Source organism: Myotis myotis, unplaced genomic scaffold (assembly GCF_014108235.1).
Source record: "Myotis myotis isolate mMyoMyo1 unplaced genomic scaffold, mMyoMyo1.p scaffold_m19_p_6, whole genome shotgun sequence".
Taxonomy (NCBI): Eukaryota; Metazoa; Chordata; class Mammalia; order Chiroptera; family Vespertilionidae; genus Myotis; species Myotis myotis.
Window position 1 is genome coordinate 77,021,608 of NW_023416368.1, and position 24,509 is coordinate 77,046,116.

Below are 24,509 nucleotides of genomic sequence, written 5' to 3' on the forward strand. Positions count from 1 at the left end.
AAATTTAGGATCTGCTTCTCCTCTCTTTCTCAGAACTAGAACAAGGGATGTAATATTCCTCTCCTAAAACTAAAAATCCTCTTTTGTGTTGTTGTGTGCTTTGTTGTTGTGGTGGTGGTGTTTTTGTGTGTTTTTTTGGGGCAGGGGGGTTCATTAGTATCCTAGTTAATTATCTTAGAATACCCCTGGTGTTTTTATGGCCCTCCAAAATAAGGCCCTGGTCCTTCCTGGTGTCACACATAAATTACCCACGGATAACCGAGGACTTCTGACATGCAGAACAGTGAGGGGCACCTGAGTATCAAACATTACGGGTTGCCAGGTGTCTGGAGAAGTCGCCGTATTGTAGGCCACGTTTCCAATAGCCTCTGTTGCGCTCTCTCTCTCCCTCTCTCTCTCTCTCTCTCTCTTTCATTCTTCCTTTTTTCATTTTGCTGATCCCAGATAAAGGTTCTTGTGACAGGAGGGGGTGAGCTCAGGAAAGGACACCGGAGAAGACAGGGTAATGCATGGACTTGGGGAAAGCCCCTTTCTTGGGACAAAGTGAGGACAGGCTTGGGACAGCTTGCTGCTCTGGGTAGCAAGTACCTAAGACTCTACAGGCCAGCTTCTGCCCCCCTGCTCCAGAGGCCCCAAGAGGTGTCACGGGGAGCATCCTGGTCCCCGAGCTAAAGAAGCCAGGCCCACGAACTACCTACCCCCGACACAGCCAGGCCCTCTCTTCATCTAGCAATCTCTACCCCAATTACAGGCAGTGTCTTTAAAAAAAAAAAAAAATCCAATTGCCTTCGAAGCCAGCGTGGCACGCTCAGACTCATAAAGCAGCAGCAACCGCTGGGGATCTGAAAGGGCCTCTGTTCCTCTCCTACCGAAGGTCATAACATCCAACTCAAACACGGGGCAGCCGCGGGACGAACTCCTCATTTTTCAGGCCTCTGCTCCCAGCGCCACGTGGAAGGGTTGATGGAAGGTGCATGTGTTGTTGGCACACTGCACGGCGTGACTGCTGACTCCGCGGGGGTTGAGCTCGGTTCGCTTCTCCTTCGGGAGGCGGAAAAGAGCCTGGACCGTTAACCAACTGCTAACTCAACTGCGGGCGGCGACTCTAGCTGTCTCTTGGTTGACCGAAAATGTGGACTTCATTCACTCCTCAGCCTTTCTGCCATCTTCCCGCGGAGTCAGCAAGGGGGGAGAGATTCGAGGAACTGAATAAAAGGTCTTTTCTTCGGGAACTTCAAGAAACATATTTTGATGATTATCTTCTGCAGGGTTCACAGAGTGGGTTTTCAAAACAGCCAATTGGGTCAGTAAAAATAAAGACTTGAGAGCCTTCTCAGGAGCCAGTGCTATATTTAAACCTGCAGAATAGCTATAGTCCAAGGTTGCAGAATGCTGTAATTAAGGTTGCAAAATTGTTTGCATTAGAACCCTCCTGCTATCCCCCCCTCCCCGGAGGCTTCCTCTGTGGGTGCATCTATATTAGGACGGGAATCGGTCTGCCCGTCTGGGCTCCTTTCAAATTCTCCTGCTCAACAAGTTGTCAGGATCGGCTTCCCCGGAACATTGGCCTCCTTTCCGCTCCTTCACCCCTAAACTCCACATTCCATGACCTGGGACAGGCATTTCCTCGCCTCCTGCCACCTCTGTCCGAACCCGAGCCAGCCCACAGCCTCCCACTGCCTGCTGCCTTCCACTCACTGTGTTCCTGGTGACCGCAGAGCTTGTGGGCAAATTCCCCCTCCAACCCAAATGACTTTCCTCCCCTCCCCGGCCCTCGGTGTTTCTAACTGGAGCACTCGTGGCATTTGGGTGGCACGATTCTTCATGAGACAGGATTTTCCCACACCACGCAGACAGTTGGCATCCGGCCCCCTCACTGCCAGTGGCATTCCCTGGCCCCTGTGAGAACTCCAAGTGGCCACCCCATGACGGAGGACCCCTTCAAGGGGGACTGTGGCCTCTAGTTGAGAGGAGACCCCAGGCTATTCACTCAGTGCAGCAGACCCCAGCCCTCCCCCATCACATACACACTGATCTCTGTGCAGAGAGCAACTCCCCCCACTCCCCAACCCTGTAATCTGTGGGATGGGAGGGGTGGGAGGAGTCTTGATGTCCATGGTCACCACTTGAGGCCCATGCTCTCTCTCACTTGGGGACCTCCCTTCCCTTCTCCGAGCTTCTCGTGCAAAAACAGAGAATGCCACCTATTTCACAGAGCTGTGGGACAATTCAATGAAGCGACACTCGAGAAGTACCTGCCACATAGTAAATACTTGAGAAATGGTAGGAACAGTCATTTTTATCAGGATCCTTCCGTCCTAAGGAGTGGCTGCTGTCATTCGTCTTCCTTTCCTTTTCCAACCTTGAACAAATCCATTTTCTAAATCACGTCCTGCAGAACACTAGTTCCAAGATACTCTTCGTGAAAAGGGTTCTTTGATCAAGTATGTCTAGAAAATGCTGCATACTCTTCCACCATCTCAGAAACTCATAGTAATACGCTAAAATTGTTTTAGTCCTTCAAAAAAAAATAAGCCCATTTCAATCTCTGTCTAATTCGATGTTTCTCAAACTTACTTGACCATAGAGCGCCTTGCCATTCTTTAAAAAGAGTGATCTATGAAACCCCATGGAAATGGTATTCAGAGGTACACCTCTATCGGGGAACACTGTTCTGGATAGAACCTCACCTGGACTGCATTATGTCTTCATCCTGTCTCCCACCAGCAACTTTAGTGGAGGCAACGTTACGTTGAATGTCCACTGGTCCTCTGGACCTCGGGGCCCCATGACCTGGAGTCTGTAGGTTCAGTGGCCGCAGCTCAGCCTGACCACCCTCTGGAGCATAAAGCTGCACCATCTCAGCTCCTTTCTCCCGCCTCTCCCGCTGCTTTTCCTGATCCCGGCTGCACCAAGCCTTTACAGGCTATACCTCATCCAGGCTACCAGCCAAGCCCCCGGGATTAGCTTCAGCTGCCTGGAGCCCTAAGCTTTCTGTCCTGCCCTTGTGCCCGTCTCTCCTCAGCCTGTGTGCTCTGTGCCGGGAAAACCCAGCCTGGTGAAAGCGTGTCAGAGCATGGTGTGGGTTCGGGCTCAGTCAAGTGCTGCCATCTGGATCCTCCCTCGAGATTCCTCCTCTTCTCAGCCCACCCCATTCTCCAAAGATGAGCTCACCTCCTCCCTTTCTGAAAAGACCAAAACTTAGGTTTAAACTCTTCCCCTTCCCCTAACTCCCTCCAGCTGTTTCGCTTCAAACCCAGCGGAGGCGAAGGTGTGCGGGAACAGGCCCTCCTGTAATGTGGAGCCCAGCGTGGCACTCATCCCTACTTGGAATGAGCATGCTTTTGGACTCGGCAATCCCCCTTCTAAAGATTCCCCCCCATCAGGGAATACATATTCAACGAGGCTGAGATGGATGTGTCAAAATTATCACTAGAGGCCACATACACCTGAGGAAAAAAGTAAATGACCCAAAAGCCCATCGATACGGGATTGGTTAAATAAATGATTGTAAAGTTGTACTCTGGAATAGTATGCAACCATTGAAAAAATAAAGCAGCCCTATATTTATTGCCCAGGATAGACACCTATGTTGTATTGATGAATTTTTTAAAATCTTTTTATTGATTTCAGAGAGGAAGGGAGAGGGAGAGATAGAAACATCCAAGATGAGAGAGAATCATTGATCGCTGCCTCCTGCATGCCCCACACTGGGGATGGAGCCCACAACGCGGGCATGTGCCCTGACCAGGAATCGAATCTCCTGGTTCATAGGTCAATGTTCAACCACTGAGCCTCACTGGCTGGGCTATTGTTGAATTTTAAAAACATATATGGATAGTTTAATCTTAACTATGTGAAAAAAAAATCTGTGCCAATATACACAGAAGGATTTCTGGAAGAAAGCTCATCCAGATCTTGTCAATTATCTCTCAGGGCTAAGCATTCATGTGAGGGCTGTTATTTTTTGCTTTTCTGTATTTTTCAAAAGTTTTCATGATGAGTATGTGTCATAAGGAGATTAAATGCAACTAGTAATGCAAAAAGTCTATGTCCATGTGCTTCCCTGGGGGCCCCATAAAGAGAGCCTTGCTTCCTTCCACAGCAAAGCTCACGCATTCCTGCCTTCTTCATCACCATAGCTTCAATTCTCCCTTCTCCTTTTTCCCTCTACCTTCCACTGACCACAAGCCAACCTTGCAAAACCCTCCATGCCTGGCCCGGCTTCTAACTTTAATTACTTAGTTCCCTTTTTCTGAAACTTCTCTGACCCAAGGCCTCCCTGCACTGTTTTTACCAAGCTACCCATGCCCTTCTCAGCGTGTGTCGCCTGTCTTTCTCTAGATCAGATCATCCTGGGCCAGCTCTGTTGATTAACAGTCAATCTCATTGTTGACTTCCTTCTTGGAACTTTCTCCTCTCTGTTTCCATGACTTACCATCCTACGTCTCTTCACGAGTCCCTGACCACTCCTCTTGGCTCCTTCACGAGCTCATTTTCGTCCCCTCATTCTCTAAAAGGAGAGATTTCCCAACGTCTCCAGGGAGAAGAAGCAACCACGCCCTCTCCTGACAAACCCTTCCAAATCCTCTCCACTGTCAACAGCACATGGTTGGGAGTCCTTAGAATGGCACCCAAGGCCTCCTGGTCTAGTGACTCCCTGTGTCTCTCAGCCAGTTCTCAGCTTCAGACAAATCTCTACCCACCACTCCTAAACACATTTATCCAATGACATAATGCCCAGCTTTCCCCAGCGCTGACTCCTGCCTCTTCTGAGTGTCCCTTGAATGACCTATCCCGTGGTCGGCAAACTGCGGCTTGTGAGCCACATGTGGCTCTTTGGCCCCTTGAGTGTGGCTCTTCCTAAGCCTTAGGAGTACCCTAATTAAGTTAATAACAATGTACCTACCTATATAGTTTAAGTTTAAAAAATTTGGCTCTCAAAATAAATTTCAATCGTTGTACTGTTGATATTTGGCTCTGTCGACTAATGAGTTTGCCGACCACTGACCTAATCCAAATCTTGCCCACCCTTCAACTCCTCCCTAAAGTCTTCCTCAACTGCCCCAACTTGAAATGCTCTCTTTATCTCAGGTGATTCCTCTTGAATCTGCCCCATATTGCACTCCTTTGTTCTTTTGCCTCATCTCCCCTGATTACCTGATTTTCTTTTTTTAAGAAATATATTTTTATTGATTTCAGAGCGGGAGGGAGAGGGAGAGATAGAAACATTAATGATGAAAATCAATGATGGGCTGCTTCCTGCACGTCCCCCTGCTGGGAATCGAGCCCGAAACACAAACATGTGTCCCTGACCGGGAATCGAACTGTGACCTCCTGGTTCATAGGTTGATGCTCAACCACTGAACCTCACCAGCTGGGCAATTATCTGATTTTCTTAAGAGTGAAGGTCTAGTTTCTGCTTGAGGGTAGGAACCATCCTGGTTTGCCTTTAAACTTGCATGTTTCCTTCCCCAAAGCGTGTACTCAATACAAGTTTGTTGACTGAAAAGTGTGGGACAACATCCCAGAATAACCAGTATTGTAGCTTGGATTCAGGTGAACATAAAGGGATCTCATCTGAGCCTTGAAGGAGGTGCCTGCAGGTGTGCATCTGGAGATGTTCAGACACTGTTGGAAAGATGACTGGAGCTCAGAGGGGAAATCTGGTACTGTCAGCCTATTCCCATGGCAAATCTATGAAACTGGGCAAGACTGTTCAAAGAATGGCTGCCCAGTAAGGACCGAGGAGTTCACAGGTGAAACCAGACACAACCAGCAAAGGAGGAGAGACAGGAAAAGAACCAATAACACCCCAAACTGCCTCTCTTATGACACTTACCACTTTTAGTCTTTTTTTTTTTTTAATGATTTGGGCACAAATCGGAAGTGTCCTAGCAAAGGGTAAGCTCCTTGAGAGAAAGGGCAATGTCTGAGCTCTTCTTTGAATCTTTCTTGGACATTAGAAATACATGAATGTACAAACCCTGGCATTTAGCAGTTGGTCAATAAATGTTTGTTAAATAGAAGCATGAATCTTCACTGAATATCTATATTAGAGTCTGGGGATACCGTGGTGTGATACTTGCCTTTAAGGATTCCAACCCGGTGGAAGACTCAGATGTATCCCCTGAATGAATGAGGCGGACACCTCCTATCTGCCAGGCACTGTGCAGGAGTGAGGCAGGAAAGAGGCAGACAGAGACCCCATGCTCATAAAACTCACATTCTTATACTACCCTGTGGGCTTTACAGTTCTAAATTTTGTGTGTGTGTGTGTGTGTGTGTGTACCCTCACAGAAGGAAAAACAATAGAGTAGAATGTTAGCTAGAAAGAACCTTGACGATCAGCCAGTCTACTTGCAGAGGAGGAGACTGGAGGCTAGGGAGTATCAATGACTTCATCACAGTTATAAAGCGAGTCTATGACAGAGCCAGGTCTAACCATGGCTTCAGCAGTGCTTAACACACACACACACACACACACACACACACACACACACACATACTTGCTAAATTAAGCATAATTCACATGGCAGTGTAGATATGACTGGCACAGTCTCTCATGTTACGGTACTTGCCAGTTCTAACACCCAGCACAGCTGCCTGTCCATGAAAACTGCCAAGCTATCCACCAACATCTACTGAGAAAAATAATTCGTTTTCCTCTCTCCAAAATTAGCTATGGGATGTGAGTCTTCAGTTATTAAAATTACCCCAGTTGGATGACAAGGTGACCAATGTGTGTGTGTGTGTGTGTGTGTGTGTGTGTGTGTGTGTGTGTGTGTCTGAGAGTTTGAAGCTGATCTCCAACATCTAAGCTCCTCCCCCTCCCCTGATTTGGGCCATTTAGTGGGTCTTTACACTTTTGCCACATCAGCTCCTTTTTCTTCTAGTCTCGGGCTCCTTCTAGCGCCCCGAGGTCTGGGGATGGAGGTCAGGGTTCCAAAGGGGACCCAGTCTGCCCACTCATGAGAGGATAAAATCTCCCCTCACCGAGCTGTGAGGTGGATTTTCCTGGGATCGCACTGCTATGTTCCACAGTCCCCTCCTCCCCCGCCTGTCCTTTGCCCACAGGGAGTGGGTACTGCTCCCTGATTCGTGGGGAAGGGCTATTCCTCCCCCGCTGAGGGAACAGTGGGGCATGTCTCTGCCCAGTCCCTGGCAGCTGAGGACAAGTCTCCTGGGGGCAAAGAGTGGCCCGTGCAGCAGGCCCACTTCCAACCAGCTCTCTACTGAGTCATTTCTGCTGCCCAAGTGGCACTCAGGCCCAGAGCTCCGGGGCTGAGTCACGTGCATCAGAGCAGGATGGCCGCAGGGACACCCAGGAGACCAGACCCTGAGAGAGAGAAACGCTTTGAATGCAGAGCCAGGCTGTGTCTGGGGGTTGGGGGATGCAGCTCCTATAGCTGGGAGGGCTCCCACCACAGGACGCTCTCCTCAGAGCTGTGGAAACAATCCCACAGGTGGCTCTTCATGGCTCTGACAAGTCAGAGGGAAGCTCCAAGGTGGGCCCATCACCAAGGGGCTGGAGGCAGCTGCGTGGCCTTCCGGTGTGAGAGGGGCTCTGCCTGGGGCCAGGTGCCAGCTTGCATCTAAAGATGCTGCTGCCTGGGAGGCCTGGCTGGCGGGCGGGCAGGCAGGAGGGGCCTCAGGGTGGAAACAGCTTGGCTGGCAGAGGCGGCCTGGCCCCTGGCCACTGGTGGCAGGGCTCCTCAGAGAACGTGTTTTCTTGTTTAAGTACCGTCCCCGCCAACACCCCTCTCCCCCCCAAAAAACATCACATCACTGTGTTTGGCTCTGAGCGGGGGTGGTGAATCTTTGTCAACAGATGTCGTTCTCAGATGGGAGAGGTCCTGGCCAAGCATGGGCAGCACTGCCCTGGGGAAGGGCTGCTCTGCCGGGCACTTTACTTTTTCCATCTGAGTGAAAAAAATCCGGCTTTTTCACACTCCACAGATCCCAAAGGCCAAATATTTGCTGTCTGCCCTGCCTTTTCCATCTCAGGCGGAGAGGTGGCAATGCCTGGCTCCTGGGGAGGGCGAGGGAAGCCCCTGCAGGGAGGTGCGCTGGGCATCACCCCTCAGCTTCCCCCGAAGCTCTGCAGCCCGGTCCCCGGTCTGTTATGGGAGATCACAGGCAGGTTTCCTGGAGACTGGAGGGAAAACACAGGAGAGCTGCCTGAGGCCTCTGTGGGCAGCAATCGGGCCCCATGTGGTGAGGCTCTTGGCTGAGAGCGGGAAAAGGAGGCAAGAGGGGCAGGCACTGGGCTTCTCTCTGGGACTCCCAGCCTCCCGGCCAGCAGGACCCTGAGGCCTGATAACATGACGACAGGTTTCAGCTGGTCTCCTCAGGAAGCTCCTCTAAGTGCTGTCACGCCAGCTCCTTTCTGCTCCGCTCAGAGGAGAGTGGCCTTGCTGAGTTTCCGAAAGGTGGGGCGTGTGTGTCTGACTCCCTCTTCTGTGGGAGCGGGTGTCTCCTCCGTTTAAGAGGGTTTCGGCCCTACCTGACCAGTTTGGCTCAGTGGATAGAGCGTCGGCCTGCGGACTCAAGGGTCCCAGGTTTGATTCTGGTCAAGGGCATGTACCTGGGTAGTGGGCACATCCCCAGTAGGGGGTGTGCAGGAGGCAGCTGATCGATGTTTCTCTCTCATCGATGTTTCTAACTCTCTATCCCTCTCCCTTCTTCTCTGTAAAAACTCAATAAAAAAAAATATATATTTTTTTTTTTGAAAAAAAGAGGTTTTCGGCCCTGCCTGTCGTTCCTGCACTGTATTTTCTCTATGGTTTGTCGGGGTGGTCGGTGGAGCCAAACCACTCTGAGAACGTGCAGCATCTCAGCAGCATCATTAAGGCTGAGAGCAGCGTGGGCTCCAGGCCTGTGGGGAGATGTGGTCTAAGACCTTCCCGGAGGCTTCCGGGTAATGACCTGCCCCCCCGGCGGCTGACCGAGGAGTGTATGGCTCCTGGGTGAGGTTCCTCCTTGCTGCCACTCGAACTCCCTGGGGTTGATTGTAACTTGCCTCGCTGCAGACCGCCCAAGACACGGTGAGGCCATGGGGAAGGACAGAGGGACCAGAGGCCACAGGGAAGGAAGCGCTCGGGCCTGGAAGTCAGCAGCCCCGGCTCTACTCCCCTTGACTCGCTGTGAATCGTAAGCAAGTCCTCACTCCTGCCCATAGGACCAGCAACATCATTTGCAGGGCTCAGTGCAAAAAACAAAGTATTGGGGGTCCCTGGTTATAGAAATTATTAAGAATTTCAAGAGAGTGACAGCAGGGCATTCACCCAGGGCGATGAGGCCTTCCCAGCCCAGGCCCCGGTGGGGATGTGCAGGTTGTGCACCCGTGCAGCTGGTCCCACCTGTGGGGGCCTCCGTTTCCTCAACGATGGAGACTGTATTCAATCAGAGAAGCCCCAGACTTTTACATGTAAAAGAGACAAACAGCCGCTTCTGCAGCACCACCTGAGGGTATAGTTTCAAGTGAGCCGAACAGGTAGTGAGTTCTCACTGCTCAGAGCACAGGCTTCTGCCCTGGGTGCATGGAAGGATTAACGAAAAGACAAAAGACAGGAGACAGCACGAAGAAACGCTGACGGTTCCCTGTCCCATAGCCTCTCCCTGCGCCTGAAAAGGAATCTGAAGACCAAGCGCACTCCTTCCCAGGTCCCAGGGAAGCCAGGCCCAGGTAGGAGCACCCGGAACCAAGTATGGTTCTTGTTTCCATCCCGAAAACTGGCGGGAAAGGCCACCATCTGATGACCCACTGCCCGGGGGACAGCTCAGGCCCAGACCACTCCTCTTCTCTAGCTGCTTCGCTCCCAGGAGGTCAGAGGGCAGGGCAGGTCAGCCAGGGATCAGAGGTTGGGAAGGGCAAGGCCCAGGGGACCTGGGCACCGCACGCAGGGCTCTCTGAAGAAGGGGCTGGCACTCCAGGAGGAGAGCCCTTCGCCTGGGGCAGGACAGAGGCTAGTGGGGTTGCAGGAGCCTCCGAGATGGCTCTCCTGGGGAGGGGTTTACACTGCAGAGGCTGGACTGGTGACATCTTTCTGCGCTGTCCAGGTAAAGAGATCAGGAACCTCTTTAGAATTTAAAACCGTTTTTTTTAGGGCTAGAGCCATGAGCGGGACAGGACTGTTAGAACTTTCTCCATGTTCTTCTCTCCTTCCTCGGGATTACAGGGCTCCACGCTGTCCTCCCCGTGCCTTCCGCAAGAGGGTCGGTCGGAGAGGCAGGGAGCAGTCCCCTGAACTCCTGCCCTGGGGAGTCCCCCCTCCTCAGCCCCGCCTGGGCGGGGTGGTTCCGCAGGATCTCGCCAGGGAACTCCGGCGCACTCACCGCTTACCTTTCATGGTCCCTGGTGCCGGGGCCTCGGGAGGCCCTCGCTGCAGGCGGCTCGAGCTGCTGGGTGACCGGGATGAAGCCGGCGGCTCCTCGAGGGGCACCGATCGCGCCCTACGCGCCGCCTGCGGGAGCCTGGCTGGGAGTCGGAGTCCTGCTGGAGCGCGGGGCCGCGGAGGCGGCGCGCCGGGGGGAGGGTGCGCGGGGTCGCAGCCCGGGGGCGCCGCGCCCGCCGCCCATCCCGCCGCCCGCGCTCCCCGCTGGAGGCCGGCGAGCTCTGCGGCCCCCGGATCCCCGCGCGCCCTCCCTCGCGCCCTCCCTCTTCGTCACTTCTTGGGCCCTGGCCCAGATCAACTTCCTTGGTATTTTCAAAACTGCCGCGGCCAGGCCTCTTTGTGCCGCCGTGGGTCCCTGCGCCCGCGTCCCCGGCTCGCGCAGCACCTCGGGGAGCGCGCAGGGAAGGCTCTTCTAACCTCGTTGGCCGGTGGGGGCCGCCTGGTGGCGCGGGGTGGGGGTGGACGGTGGTGGCGGTGGCGGCTGGAGTTTCGCCCTGGACATTTTTCTCCCCGGTGAGGGGTAGAGGGACTGGAAGCAAAAAGGATTCCTAGGATCCAGCCCCAGCCCTCACCGCCCTGGTTTGCCTGGGACTGTCCCCTGAAAGTCCCGCGACCCCAGGAACCCCTCAGTCCCGAACAGACCAGAGTGGTTGGTCATTCTCGCTCTGCCACCCTAGGGGGGTGACTTTGGGCAGCCACTTCACGTCTCCAAACCTTGGTTTTCTACCTGAGAGAACGGGGCCCCCAGCATTCCCAAATTCTGTGATTTTTAAAAAATATTTTTATTGATGGAGAGAGAGAGAGAGAGAGAGAGAGAGAGAGAGAGAGAGAGAGAGAGAGAGAGAGAATGATGATGATGATGAGAGAGAATCATTGATCAGCTGTCTCGTGCATGCCCCACACTGGGGATCCAGCTGCAACCTGGGCATGTGCCCTGACCCGAATCCTCCTGGTTCTTAGGTCGATGCTCAACCACTGAGCCCTGCAGCAGGTCCCAACTTCTGTGATTTTGTTGGTGAAGGCGCCGCTTGGGTAAAAAGAGACATCTGAGGGACACTGACCTCCAGCAAGAAATTGTGCCTCTCGTCATAGGCGCTCCTTTGAGATCTTCACACATGTTACTTTTCATTGTTGAAACAAACATTTAGTTTGCTGAGCACCTACATGTGCCAAATTCTGCCCCAAACTCTAGGAGCGTGAGGAGCACTTCACACCAGCACTGTCTCCAGGAAGGTGCATCTGGTGAGGGAAGCCCACAGTTAAACAAGTAACTGGTGCTGAGGTGTGTGTGCTGCTAAGGCAGGATGGGCAGGATCCAGGATCGTGCAGTGAGAGAAGGGATCACAGCCCTTTCCCCACATCTCCACACCTCCATGCCCATCCCCATTTAACCCTCGGAGTAAAGTAGGTGAGGCCGGAAGGGCAGAGAAACTTTCTCCCACCCAATCAGAAAGGGGGATGCTGCCCTAGCCGGTTTGGCTCGGTGGATAGTGCGTCAGCCTGCGGAATGAAGGGTCCCAGGTTTGATTCCAGTCAAGGGCACATGCCTGGGTTGTGGGCTCGATCCCCAGTAGGGGGCGTGTAGGAGGCAACCAATCAATGATTCTCTCTCATCATTGATGTTTCTATCTCTCCCTCTCCCTTCCTCTCTGAAATCAATAAAAAAAATATATATTTTTTTATTTATTTTATTGATGTTTTTACAGAGAGGAAGGGAGAGGGATAGAGAGTTAGAAATATCGATGAGAGAGAAACATCGACTAGCTGCCTCCTGCACACCTCCTACTGGGGATGTGCCCACAACCCAGGTACATGCCCTTGACCGGAATCGAACCCGAGACCTTTCAGTCCACAGGCCAACGCTCTATCCACTGAGCCAAACCGGTTTCGGCTAAAAATATATTTTTTTAAAAAAGAAAGGGGGATGCTCAGTTATCTCTAATCTCCCCCACTTCCCAAGGACAAGTTTCGGTTCCCAAAGTGCATTCTCTCCATTATCTCAACAGAACCTCAAGGCAACCTTGAGAGAGGGAGCCAGGAGCCAGGCTACCACGTTGAGGAGACCTCTAGCTTTCCTAGTAAAAGCTACATCTTTGCCTTGAGCAAGCCCCACCCATTGTTTCTCTGCATCTAGCTTACCGCACCTTTGAAATGCCTCTTCTTTCAGACCCCTCCAAACGTAAGCACCCTCCAGAGAGCACATAATCTTGTTAACTGTCTTCTCATCCAATCCCAATCTTGCTTTTCCCCATCTTCATGTAATCTTCCTTACTTCCTAACTTAATTCCAAATGTATAAAAGGAACAGGAAACGGTCATTTCAGAACTTACTTCCCCGCAATTATCGTCAGTTTGGCTCAAATAAACTCATAAAAATCCTCCACAGGTTGGATGTTTCTTACGCGGACAGAGAGGATGTTGTCTACCTGGTAGTCACGATGTACTCCAGGGCCCTGAATCTGGATTCTCAGTCTGTCACGTGAGCCTCAGTCTCCCAGGATCTTAGGCGTTGCTATGGTAATGCAGATGCATCAGCAAAGATGAAAGATACTGGTGTCTGCTTGTAGGTGGGCTCTGGGTGAGCAGAGTTGGACCTTAGCCTATTTTTTCATTGGCTTCCCTTTAAAATAAGCAATAGAATGCCCTGGGAAAGAATCCATCAACATTCTCAATTGAAGATGTTTGTCCAGAGAAGTGTTAAGTTGGCCTTTTTTGGCTCATTCTCTGAACTATGTGATATTTTCACAGTTCTTAAGTTTCTTATCTTTCATTGCTTCCTCCCAGAAATTCGCCTGAAATTTCTCCTATGTCTATAGATTTCCCTCTCATTTTACATTTACCAAATATTGGAATTTTTTAATACAGTAGCTCACTTTTATCTGTCGGGGATACATTCCAAGACCCCCAAGTGGATGCCTGGAAACATGGATAGTACTGAACTTTACATACAAAGTGTCCCCTCAAAAAGTGTACACACTTTAACAGCTGATAGCTCAATTTTGAAAATGAAATGCATTGTCATAAACACTGCCTTTATAATTATTTAAAGTGTGTGTGTACATTTTTTGGGTCACCCAATGTACTATGTTTTTTTCTATACATACATATCTATGTTAAAGTTTAATTTATAAATTAGACACAGCAAGAGATTAACAACAGTAACTAATAAATAGAACAATTATAAAAATATACTGTAATAAAAGTTATGTGAATGGTGAATGTGGACTCTCTCTCTAATTACCTTATTATACTGTACGTACAGCATGGAAATGCTGGACAAAGGGATGACCATATCCTAGGTGGGAAGGAGTGGGACAGTGTGAGATTTTATTATGCTACTCAGAACAAAGTGCAATTTAAAACCTCCCCGGCCAGCATTTCATATAATACTGGTTTGGTGGTGATGAATTTCATATAATACTGGTTTGGTAGTGATGAACTCCTTTAGCTTTTCCTTATCTGTGAAGCTCTTTATCTGACCTTAAATTCTGAATGATAGCTTTGCTGGATAAAGTAATCTTGGTTGTAGGTTCTTGGCATTCATCACTTTGAATATTTCTTGCCACTCCCTTCTGGCCAGCAAAGTTTCTTTTGAGAAATCAGCTGACAGTCATATGGGTACTCCCTTGTAGGTAACTGACTGTCTTTCTCTTGCTGCTTTTAAGATTCTCTCTTTGTCTTTTGCTCTTGGCATTTTAATTATGATGTGTCTTGGTGTGATCCTCTTTGGATTCCTTTTGTTTGGGGTTCTCTGTGCTTCCTGGACTTGTAAGTCTATTTCTTTCACCAGGTAGGGGAAATTTTCTGTCATTATTTCTTCAAAAAGGTTTTCAATATCTTGCTTTCTCTCATCTTCTGGCACCCCTATAATTTGGATGTTGGTTTGCTTGAAGTTGTCCCAGAGGCTCCTTACACTATCTTCGTATTTTTGGATTCTTTTTTCTTTTTGCTTTTCCGGTTGGGTGTTTTTTGCTTCTTCATATTTCAGATCTTTGACTTGATTCTTGCGATCCTCTAGTCTGCTGTTGGAACTCTGAATAATATTCTTTATTTCAGTCAGTGTATGCTTAATTTCTAGTTGGTCCTTTTTCATATCCTCGAGGGTCTCACTAGATTTATTGAGGGTCTCATTAAATTTACCAGCAGTTCCTAGAAAATTCTTGAAAAACCTTATAACCATGGTTTTGAACTCTATATCCAGTAGTTTGCTTTCCTCCATTTCTGTCATTTGTGACCTATTTCTTTGTCTCCACATTTTGGCTGTTTTCCTGTGTTGATAGAGTGGTTTTCTGTGTTACGTGTCTTATAGGGCCCAGTAGCTCAGCCTCCCCAATTACCTGAGGTGGACACTCTTGGTGCACCCCTTTGTGGGCTGTGTGCACAGTCTTGTTGTAGTTAAGCCTTTATTGTTGTTGGTATCACTGGGAGGAATTGACCTCCAGGCCAATTGGCTGTGAGAATCAGCTGTGTCTATGGTGGGAGAACTTCTGTGCTGGAGACACCCTTAGGGGGCAAGACTTGCTTCAGTGGGGCTTTGGTGCTCACTGAGTCTGCCCCCTGAGTGTGTCCCTTATAGATCTGAGGAGTTGTAATCTGGATGGTCCCACTCTGACCACTGGGTACACTGGCTCTTGGATCTCTAAGGAGGTGCTAATTTAGCCTCTGCCTGAGGCTACCCAGGAGGAGCTACAGAAAGATCTGCAGATTCCTCTTCTTTGGGATTTGGATGTGCCCAGGTGAGGCCCAGCTGTGAAGCAATGCAAGCTGCTGTGGGGCCTTGGGCCTTCTTTTGGATGTTCTGGGTCTCTCTGACCCAGCTGCAGTTTGAGGCCCCGGGTCTCAGTGTCCCTTGGTAATTGCTGCCAGCACCTCTGAGAGAAAGCCACCCTCGAGTTCCGCGTGCTGCCAGACAGTCCAGTTTCTCCCTGTATGAGTCTGGGTCCAGAGACTAGCCCGGAATTGGAGTTCAGAGCAGGAGCTTGTGTCTCCCTCCTGATTGAAAAAGACAACTGAGTCCTCAGTTGCCCGCCCTTTCTGCGCACGCCTCCATACCTCTGCACTTTACTTCTTCACTTCCTCTGAGTCTCAGTGTGCTTTTCTCTTTCCTTCTAGTTGTAGAATTTCCACTCAGCCAGCCTTCCTGTGGTTCTAGATGATGTCCGTTTTGTCTTTTAGTTGTATTTTTGAAGTGGTTGTGCAAGGCAGCAATTTCAGGTGTTTATCTATGCCACCATCTTGGTTTCTCTCTCTCAATACCACTCTTTACCAATGGGTGATTCCATACAATATGAATTCTAGCCTGAGAAATCCTTAAAGGGGGCTTCATTTTGTCAAATGAATACCTTCTTTTATGAACTCTGTAAAGGTGAAATTCTGAGAAAAGCAATGTAATTACAAATCTCCCTGATTAATAGAATGAAGTCTTAGCAAAGACAAACTGCTTAGATTATATACCTGAATCAGTCACATCCTTCGGAAGAAAGTAGCTGACTTTATCTGGGGCTGCATATAGATGAAAATAGAAGGATCCTTAATGATCTGCAAAAAGGAAAGACTCGTTTAGCCAAACCATCCCCTGGATGATGAAAAGGACTCCTGGTGGAATCCTATAATCTAGATGACTGCCAATAGGACTGGAAAGTGCCTCTATCCAGGAGGCCAGGAGCTATACATCTTATATAATAAAATGCTAATATGCAAATTGACCAAACGGCAGAACAACGGGTTGCTATGATGTGCACTGACCACCAGAGGGCAGATGCTCAACACAGGAGCTGCCCCCTGTGGTCAGTGCGCTCCCACAGGGGGAGCGCCACTCAGCCAGAAGGGGGCCTCTCCTGCCTCAGGCAGTGCTAAAGGTGTCCGACTGCCAGCTTAGGCCTGCTCCTCCGAGGGCCTGCGAGAGGGCACAGGCCAGACTGCGAGAGGGCACAGGCCAGGCTGAGGGACCTGCGACCCCCGAGTACACGAATTGTGTGCACCAGGCCTCTAGTATTAGAATAAAAAGTCCAGAGCTGAAGGGGCATGAATGCCTGTGTGAAGGCTAGCCTCCAGAGGATTTTGTGTATAGGAATTTCTGCATAGCAGGCCTTGAAAGGGTTGAGCTTTTAAATAGATAAGAAGGGCCCTAGTGGGCATTTCTATCTAGACCAGTGATGACGAACCTTTTGAGCTCGGCATGTCAGCATTTTGAAAAACCCTAACTTAACTCTGGTACCGTGTCACATATAGAAATTTTTTGATATTTGCAACCATAGTAAAACAGGATTCTCACAGCCAGTTGGCCTGGAGGTCAAATCACTCCCAGTATTGCCGACAACAATCAAGGCTTAACTACAATAAGACTTCACACAAAGACCACTAGGGGGTGCACCAAGAAAAGATAAAAAAATGCGGAGACAAAGAAACAGGACACAAATGTCAGAAATGGAAGATATAGAGCTCAAAACCACACTTTTAAGGTCTCTCAAGAACTGTCTAGAAGCTGCCGATAAACTTAGTAAGGCCCTCGAAAAGACTGGTGAGACCGCCGATAAATGTAGTGAGATCCTCAAGAAATCTAATGAGACCCTCGATATTGTGATAAAGAACCAACTAGAAATTAAGCATACACTGACTGAAATAAAGAATATTGTACAGACACCCAACAGCAGACCAGAGGAGTGCAAGAATCAAGTCAAAGATTTGAAATGTGAAGAAGCAAAAAACACCCAACTGGAAAAGCAAAATGAAAAAAGAATCCGAAAATATGAAGATAGTGTAAGGAGCCTCTGGGACAGCTTCAAGCGTACCAACATCAGAATTATAGGGGTGCCAGAAGATGAGAGAGAGCAAGATATTGAAAACCTATTTGAAGAAATAATGACAGAAAACTTCCCCCACCTGGGGAAAGAAATAGGCTTACAGGTCCAGGAAGCACAGAGAACCCCAAACAAAAAGAATCCAAAGAGGACCACACCAAGACACATCATAATTAAAATGCCAAGAGCAAAAGACAAAGAGAAAATCCTAAAAGCAGCAAGAGAAAGAAACTCAGTTACCTACAAGGGAGTACCCATATGACTGTCAGCTGATTTCTCAACAGAAACTATGCAGGCCAGAAGGGAGTGGCAAGAAATATTCACAGTGATGAATGCCAAGAACCTACAACCAAGATTACTTTATCCAGCAAAGCTATCATTCAGAACTGAAGGTCAGATAAAGAGCTTCACAGATAAGGAAAAGCTAAAGGAGTTCATCACCACCAAACCAGTATTATATGAAATGCTGAAAGGTATCCTTTAAGAAGAGGAAGAAGAAGAAAAAGGTAAAGATACAAATTATGAACAACAAACATGCATCAATCAACAAGTGAATCTAAGAATCAAGTGAACAAATAATCTGGTGATCATAATAGAATCAGGGACATAGAAAGGGAATGGACTGACTATTCTTGTGGGGGGGAAAGGGGTGTGGGAGATGCGGGAAGAGACTGGACAAAAATCCTGCACCTATGGATGAGGTCAGTGGGTGGGGAGTGAGGGGGGAGGGTGGGACGGGAACTGGGAGGAGGGGAGTTATGGGGGGAAAAAAGAGGAACAAATGTAATAATCTGAACAATAAATATTTAATTAAAAAATAAATAAATAAAAAAAATAAAAGGTTAAAAAAAACAACAAAAAAACAAACAAAGATTTATATTTTTGATATTTAGTTTATATATTTAAATGCCATTTAACAAAGAAAAATCAACCAAAAAAATGAGTTCGCGTGTCACCTCTGACACGCGTGTCATAGGTTTGCCATCACTGATCTATACTCTGGATGAAGACCCAGAAGCAAGGTTTTGTTTCTCATTCAAAACTGGAAGAACAGCATTCGGAACAACCTGGACAGGTGTACACAGTGTATTTATAAGATAAAGTTCCAGAAAAATATATTTAAAACCTTCATTTAGATTCACCATTAGTTGCAAAGGATGAAGCTTAGGAATTCAGAGGGAAAGATCTAGTTTATATTGGCTATGCATGGCTTTCATTCATTTATTAAACAAATACGTAGCCAGGAGCTGTGCTGGTGCAGGGGATATGTTCCCTAGCCTCATGGACATTATAGTTTTGATACAAAAAAAAGTAGGGTGAGATTACTAAAGAAATAATGGGATCCCATACTGCACTAATTGAAAAATTAATTCAGGCAGCACCTATTAGGCCATATCTTAGAGAATGGGAGCCCAAAGCAGAATGAAAGTGAAGGAATGTTTGAAGTATAATGTGAAAATTTTCCGTATAATATGCTTGGTCAGGATTCCTCTAATTTTACCACTGCCATAATGACAGAAGTAGCAAAAATCTGAAGTTTTTCTTTTTATTTAATAAAATGATATAAAATTTGCATGCCTTATCATAATAAAATGATATTTGTTTTAATATAAAACTAATAGTTTTACTGGATTGGGGATAGAGGAGGTGGCAGGGTAGAGGAATGGTGAGTCACGGGTAGAAGACTGCTATGTTGGGACTTTTTATACTATTTGATTTATTTGTAGTAAGTTGCAATGCATTATTTTTAATTTAGTACTATTTTATATTTGAAAATTATATTCATACCTTCAATAAAAGAAACATTCATTTAGAAATAAAAATAATAGTTTAAATTATTTCTAGACATGTTTCTAAATAGGAAGAAAGCACCCAAAAATGTGAGTTCTTCTAAAACTATATGTGCAATTACTGCAACTATAATTATAATACCTTTTCTTTTCAACTGAAAAATTAATTTACATTTTATATGGAAAAATTAATGTCTACAAATAGCCAAGAAAACTTGTAAAGGATGAGTGAGGGTGACTACCTTCTCAAAATTAAATATTGTTTTAAAGTGATGTAATGAAAACAATATGTTACACATGAATAAGGATATAAATCAGAGGAATGAACTAGAAAATCCTAAAACAGAGCCAAGTTTATTTGGGAAACTTCATAGATGACAAACTGGCATTTCAGCTCAGCATGAATAGGGTAGTTTATTTGATAAATCATGTTGACATAATTGGCTATATATCTGGGAGAAATGAAAGTTAGATCCTTCCTTCACTTCCCTCCTTCACAAACTAACACATGCGTACACACACACCGCATCACTCACCACACACACACACACACTCACACACACACTCACACACACACTCACACACTCACACCATTTGAACTAAGTATCTAAATATAAAAATAAACACAGAAAGCTAGAGGAAAATTAGGAGGAGAATTGTTCATATTTTAGTGAGAGGAAGACATTCTTAAGCAAGACAGGAGACCTAGAAACTATAAAGGAAAAGCTAAGCAAATTTCACTACATAAAACATTTTAAAGCCTCCATGGTCAAAAGGTAAAAGACACATGCTAGCCTGGGAAAAACATTTGCAGCACATATAGGGTTACTTTATTCATTTGAAGTGCTCCTACAAATTGATAGAAAAGGAAGGAGGAATAACTCAAGAAAACAAGAAGACAAGATGAATAGGCAAATCACAAAAGAAGTGCTTTGGAAGGGAGCAAAACCATGCTCAGAGGCGGAGACTGACGTTGCCAATAGTTGAACACAACTTCACTGCGGGAATTCTAGTAACACCACGAGCCAAAAGCATACAGGAGAATGTCTCTTAACAAGCCAAATGAAGAAATAACACATTCCAAAGCAATGATAGGTTAATCACACTCTTGTTCCAGGCCAGGGGAGATGAAGGAATAAACCTGAATTTAGATGACGTGTACCTTTAGTGCAGTTGGTACTGGGGAGAGATGGCTGAGTCAACCGAGAGCTGACAGTCAGCGGCCTGCACGAAAGTAAAAGTGCCCTGATGCTACAGCGCCTGCTCTGGAATGAGGGCTCCAGTGCTGACAGGCAAGCTGGTCTCTTCCCTGGGCCCGCTGGAGTTTCCGCCACGGCTGGTAAAAGTCGCCTTATCCAGGCAGCAGTTAATGCTCCAAAGCTCTTGGGAGAGCTATTTAGATCAGCAACGCATAGCCTTGCCCACACTGGATGCTCTCGGGGAGGCCTCACAAACTCTTGATATTTAAAGTCTAAGACCCCTTTGCCATAGCTGCTTCGCCACGTGTTCTTATCGAAAAGCCCCCAGCAGTGGCCGTCATCAGCTGTGTGCTTACCCATGACCACGATCGTCATGACAATATCCTGACAGCCTCCTCGGTAAACTACTTAAGTCACAAACAAACAGATCGAAACAACTTCACCCACGTCACAAATAAGTGAATTGGAAATCATATCAAGTCAATACACGACAAGAGGAAACTTTATTTAAAAATTAATAGCTGAAAACAATAATTAGATGAAGAGATGAAGAAGGTAGCAAAAATGCTATTTTACCCATTAGATTGGCAAAAGTTCAAAAGGACAGCAATCTCCAGCAATCTCAATGTGAGACTCTACTTTATACCAATTTATTTGAAAGGCACCAACATATTAGGATACATACAGGGGGCTGTTTATTGTGGCCCAGCTTATAGTGGCGGAAAAAGCTGAAATAGAGGAATGGCCGAATAAATACCAAAATACCAAAAAGTATGGGTTAGATCTATGTATTGACTTAAAGGGATGCCCATAATATTTTAAGTGGAAAAGAACACACTGCAAAGCAATATGTATAATATGATTTCATGGTTATTTTTAAAAAGAAACAGGCAAAATCTCTTATAGGTTATATAGATAATATACTATGCATATACATATTATATTCACACACACTAAATAATAATGTATTCCCATTACTTGGAAGCCTGATTTTAGAGAGGATTTCAAGAAGAACGAGTGAAAAAAAGAGAGAAAGAAGATTGATTCCTCATTAAATATTAACTTTTCTCCCTAAATCTTGGAGTGAAACTGCAGCCAGTTGTTTCCGTGTCTGTGTACTCCTGGCTCACCACAGCCTGCCGCAGGGTCAGCGTGAAACAGTTCAGGAAGCAGAGTGTGTGATAACAACGCACAATTCAGCAGACGGTGCTTTGGGGGCCCAGGAAGCTTTGTACCAAATCATAGGCAGTGCCTGGCCACCCTCTCACCCCGCCAGCCCAAGCTGGTGTTTCCTGTTTGCTCCTAAAGCTGCACAAGGGGGACCAGGACAGAATGGAAACGCTAGGGGCAGGCACGCGCAGAGCGAGGTATCTGTGGGCCTCGCTGCATCAGAAGAGGGCAGAGGGCCTGTAAAAAGAAACACATTTAGCTTGAGATGGAACATTTGTTTTCCGACGTCTGAAGGGCTGTGCTAAAGGGGCCTTAGACTTTAACATATAGCGCCTTAGAAATAAGATAGAGAGAAGAGGTTATGAGGAGGCAGATTTCAGCCCAGTGTAAGCAAAAACCTGCTAAGATTACTTGACCTCTAATTTTCTCTTCTGTAAAGTGAGAGGAATACCACATACTTTTAAAAGGGGCATAGAGATGCTCTGAGGAACAGATGGGCAAACTGTAAGCCAGCAATGTGTCAACTGGAAAGCACATTACATGTACATGGAGAGTTAAAAAACTGGGTGCTCTATCTGGCTGCACCCCGACTGACCCAATCACAGCCTCTGGGGGTGGAGCTCAGGAAGTGGTCATTTTTAAACTCTTCTCAGGTCATTCCATTGGATAGTTCCATGGAGAACCACTGACCTACAAGAATTACTAGTTGTATCCCAGGTGGTTGTGGGAAAAGTAGATTTGAACCCAGGGAGATCTGGGGTCCAATTTATAAAAATGCCCATTAATCGGTGAATTGGAGCAAATGGTTAGAGCTGACCAGCTCTGCAGTGAAATACAGACCATGTAGCCATTCCAGAGCGTGAGTAACCTTGAAGATGGTTTAAGGCAGTGGTTCTCAACCTTGGCTGCACATTACAATCACCTGGGAATCTTCTTGGATGAGGCCCAGAAATCAGGATTTTAAAAAGATGCCCAGGTGATTCTAATGTGCAGCCAAGGTTGAGAACCACTGGTTTAAGGAATATTTGTCTCCTTACAGTCTCACCTCTTTCCCCAAAAAAGATCCAAGATGGAAAGATAAGGGCAACACAACTGATGAAGCGAATGCTTGTGGACTTTGGGGTTCTGCCACATCAGCTGTGGGCTGATGTTACTTTATATGACTTTATTATCCATGACCTTGTTCATAACCTGTAATTGACTGAATGCACTCATTAAATAATTAAAGCCTAGAGAGTGATTCTTAATTACAGGCCACAGAGTACCGCTCTTGCCCATTTCCCGCTTGTTCCAGTTATATCAGGGACTGTTAGGTTGTCATGCTGGTGGCACTGAGCAGGGCAAGGGTGGGGACACATAACAAGGATATAGAGGAGGGGAGAGGTGGTGGGTTACGCATAAAGAGACAGACAAACGTAAGGCTCTTTACTTTCCTCCTCCCCGCTTCCCAGTGCTGGCTCCCCAAGAAAAGAAATCAAGGCTAAAATCCCAAACATGACTGCCTACGTCCACATGGGAGAAGAATGATTTCAAAGCAGCATTGCCAAAAAGATGATGAATTGTAATGAATCAGCCAAGTGACTCAGCAGCTAACGAAGAGCTAATCTAGAGTGTTTGGGCAAGGGACGCGTGGTCCTGCTCGGGGCTGTGGTCAGTCCTCTCTGGTATGGGCAGGCCCAGGGCTGAGCCCCTGGCTGCAGGAGAGGCAAGGTCCAGAAGGTCAAAGGGCAAGCAATGACAGGGCAGGGAGGTTAGGAATTGTGTGAGGGCTGAACCAGTGGACCTCTGTGGTTTACTTAGAACAGTCGTAATCCAGGGATGCATTTATGTGTTTCAAAATTCACACTTTTCCCCTTAAAATTAAATCTTCTGAGCCCTGTTTGCCTTGCAGCCGGAGTAATCAAGTCATCATTCCCAGGAGACCACAGTGTTGGCTGTGAATTATGTTATTTTCTCCTAGTCCCTTCTCCCCCTCCTCCCTTCCCCTACTTCAGCTGACTAAGGCAGATCTTCTTGCCTGTCCTCCAAAGTTCCACTTTTAAAAATATAATTATCACAGAGTTATGCCTCCTGTGCCAGATGCTGGGGGAGGCAGAGAACAGAAAAGTTACAAGAAGCGTGCTCAGAAACAATTCTTCTGACCTCAGGCATTGACACAGTGAGGAGGAGGCAGAGTCCAGAGAAAATGTAGCTGTTACTGATCATTAGACCTTTTTTTTCTTTTAAAGGAAAATAAACCCTCCAGGAAGAAATACTGCTCCAAATTTTCACTGGATTTTTCTCTTCTTCTGGGCTGATGATCTTCTCACACTTGGCATTGTCTCAGGTGAGGGGGGAGGGAGGACCTTAGAGATGATACAAAACAGATTCGGGACCACCCATCCCTGGTCCAGAAGGAACAGAACCCTTGAGGGCAAAGTGACTGGTCCAAGGTCACCCGGCCCCTCAGTGCAGAGCTGAGACTATGGTCAGGATTCCATGTTCAGGTTCCTTCCTTCTTCCCAGGGCCAGAAGCTTTCTCCAGGTTCCCTCCTGAAGAGGGGTGGGTCCTAGTGGCCCCTAGACGTTGGGCAACCAGGGCCTGGGTCTCAAGCTGTACCTCCAGAATTACAAACAGGAAAACCAGCCCCTGACTATACAGCTGTCCTCTGAACCCTTTCATCTCACATGGTTTTCAAAGCCCGCCACCCACACGAGGCTGCCCACACCTGCCCAGCCCTCCCATCTTCCCCCCACGAGTGAGAGATCCAACCTCCAGCCCCCTGACCTCTCTCCCGGCACTCACACATCCCGGCGGTCCGGAGCGGGTGGCTCTGCTTCTTCCCCAAGAAGTAGCCATATCTGAGGGGCTTCTGGGTGGGTCCCCTCTTTGTCAGGGGTACCACGATGGTTCCGGTCCCTCTGTCCCCCATCACATCCCTGGACAGAGAGTCCAGATAAAAGCTTCCTCCTGGAAGAAGGAACTTGGGACGTAAGGAGACAAGTGAGCCCCTTGGGAAACAGGACTGGTGATTTTCGAGGCTCGCTGCAAGATGAAAATGTGGGGGCCCTTGTTCAAGGGCTGTTAAGAACTGGAAGGCTGCAGGGATAGTGCACCAAACCAAGTGTGGGCTGCAGGGTTCCACTCCCATGCAGCCCACCCTGCTCCGCTGGG

The 24,509-nt window shown here is 47.6% G+C and overlaps 1 protein-coding gene across 2 annotated transcripts in view; it reads right to left on the bottom strand.

Annotated features, from left to right (window-relative positions):
- Window positions 1-10,774, bottom strand: part of SCARA3 (scavenger receptor class A member 3) — a 33,648-nt gene extending 22,874 nt beyond the window's left edge. Inside the window, exon 1 of one of the 2 annotated variants that reach the window (XM_036313938.1) lies at window positions 10,346-10,774. In XM_036313938.1, coding sequence (XP_036169831.1) covers window positions 10,346-10,352 — 7 coding nt within the window. In that variant the 5' untranslated portion in view covers window positions 10,353-10,774. The remainder of the gene's footprint in view (window positions 1-10,345) is intronic. The other variant, XM_036313939.1, reaches the window with a different exon arrangement.
- Between the last annotated feature and the right edge of the window lie 13,735 nt (window positions 10,775-24,509).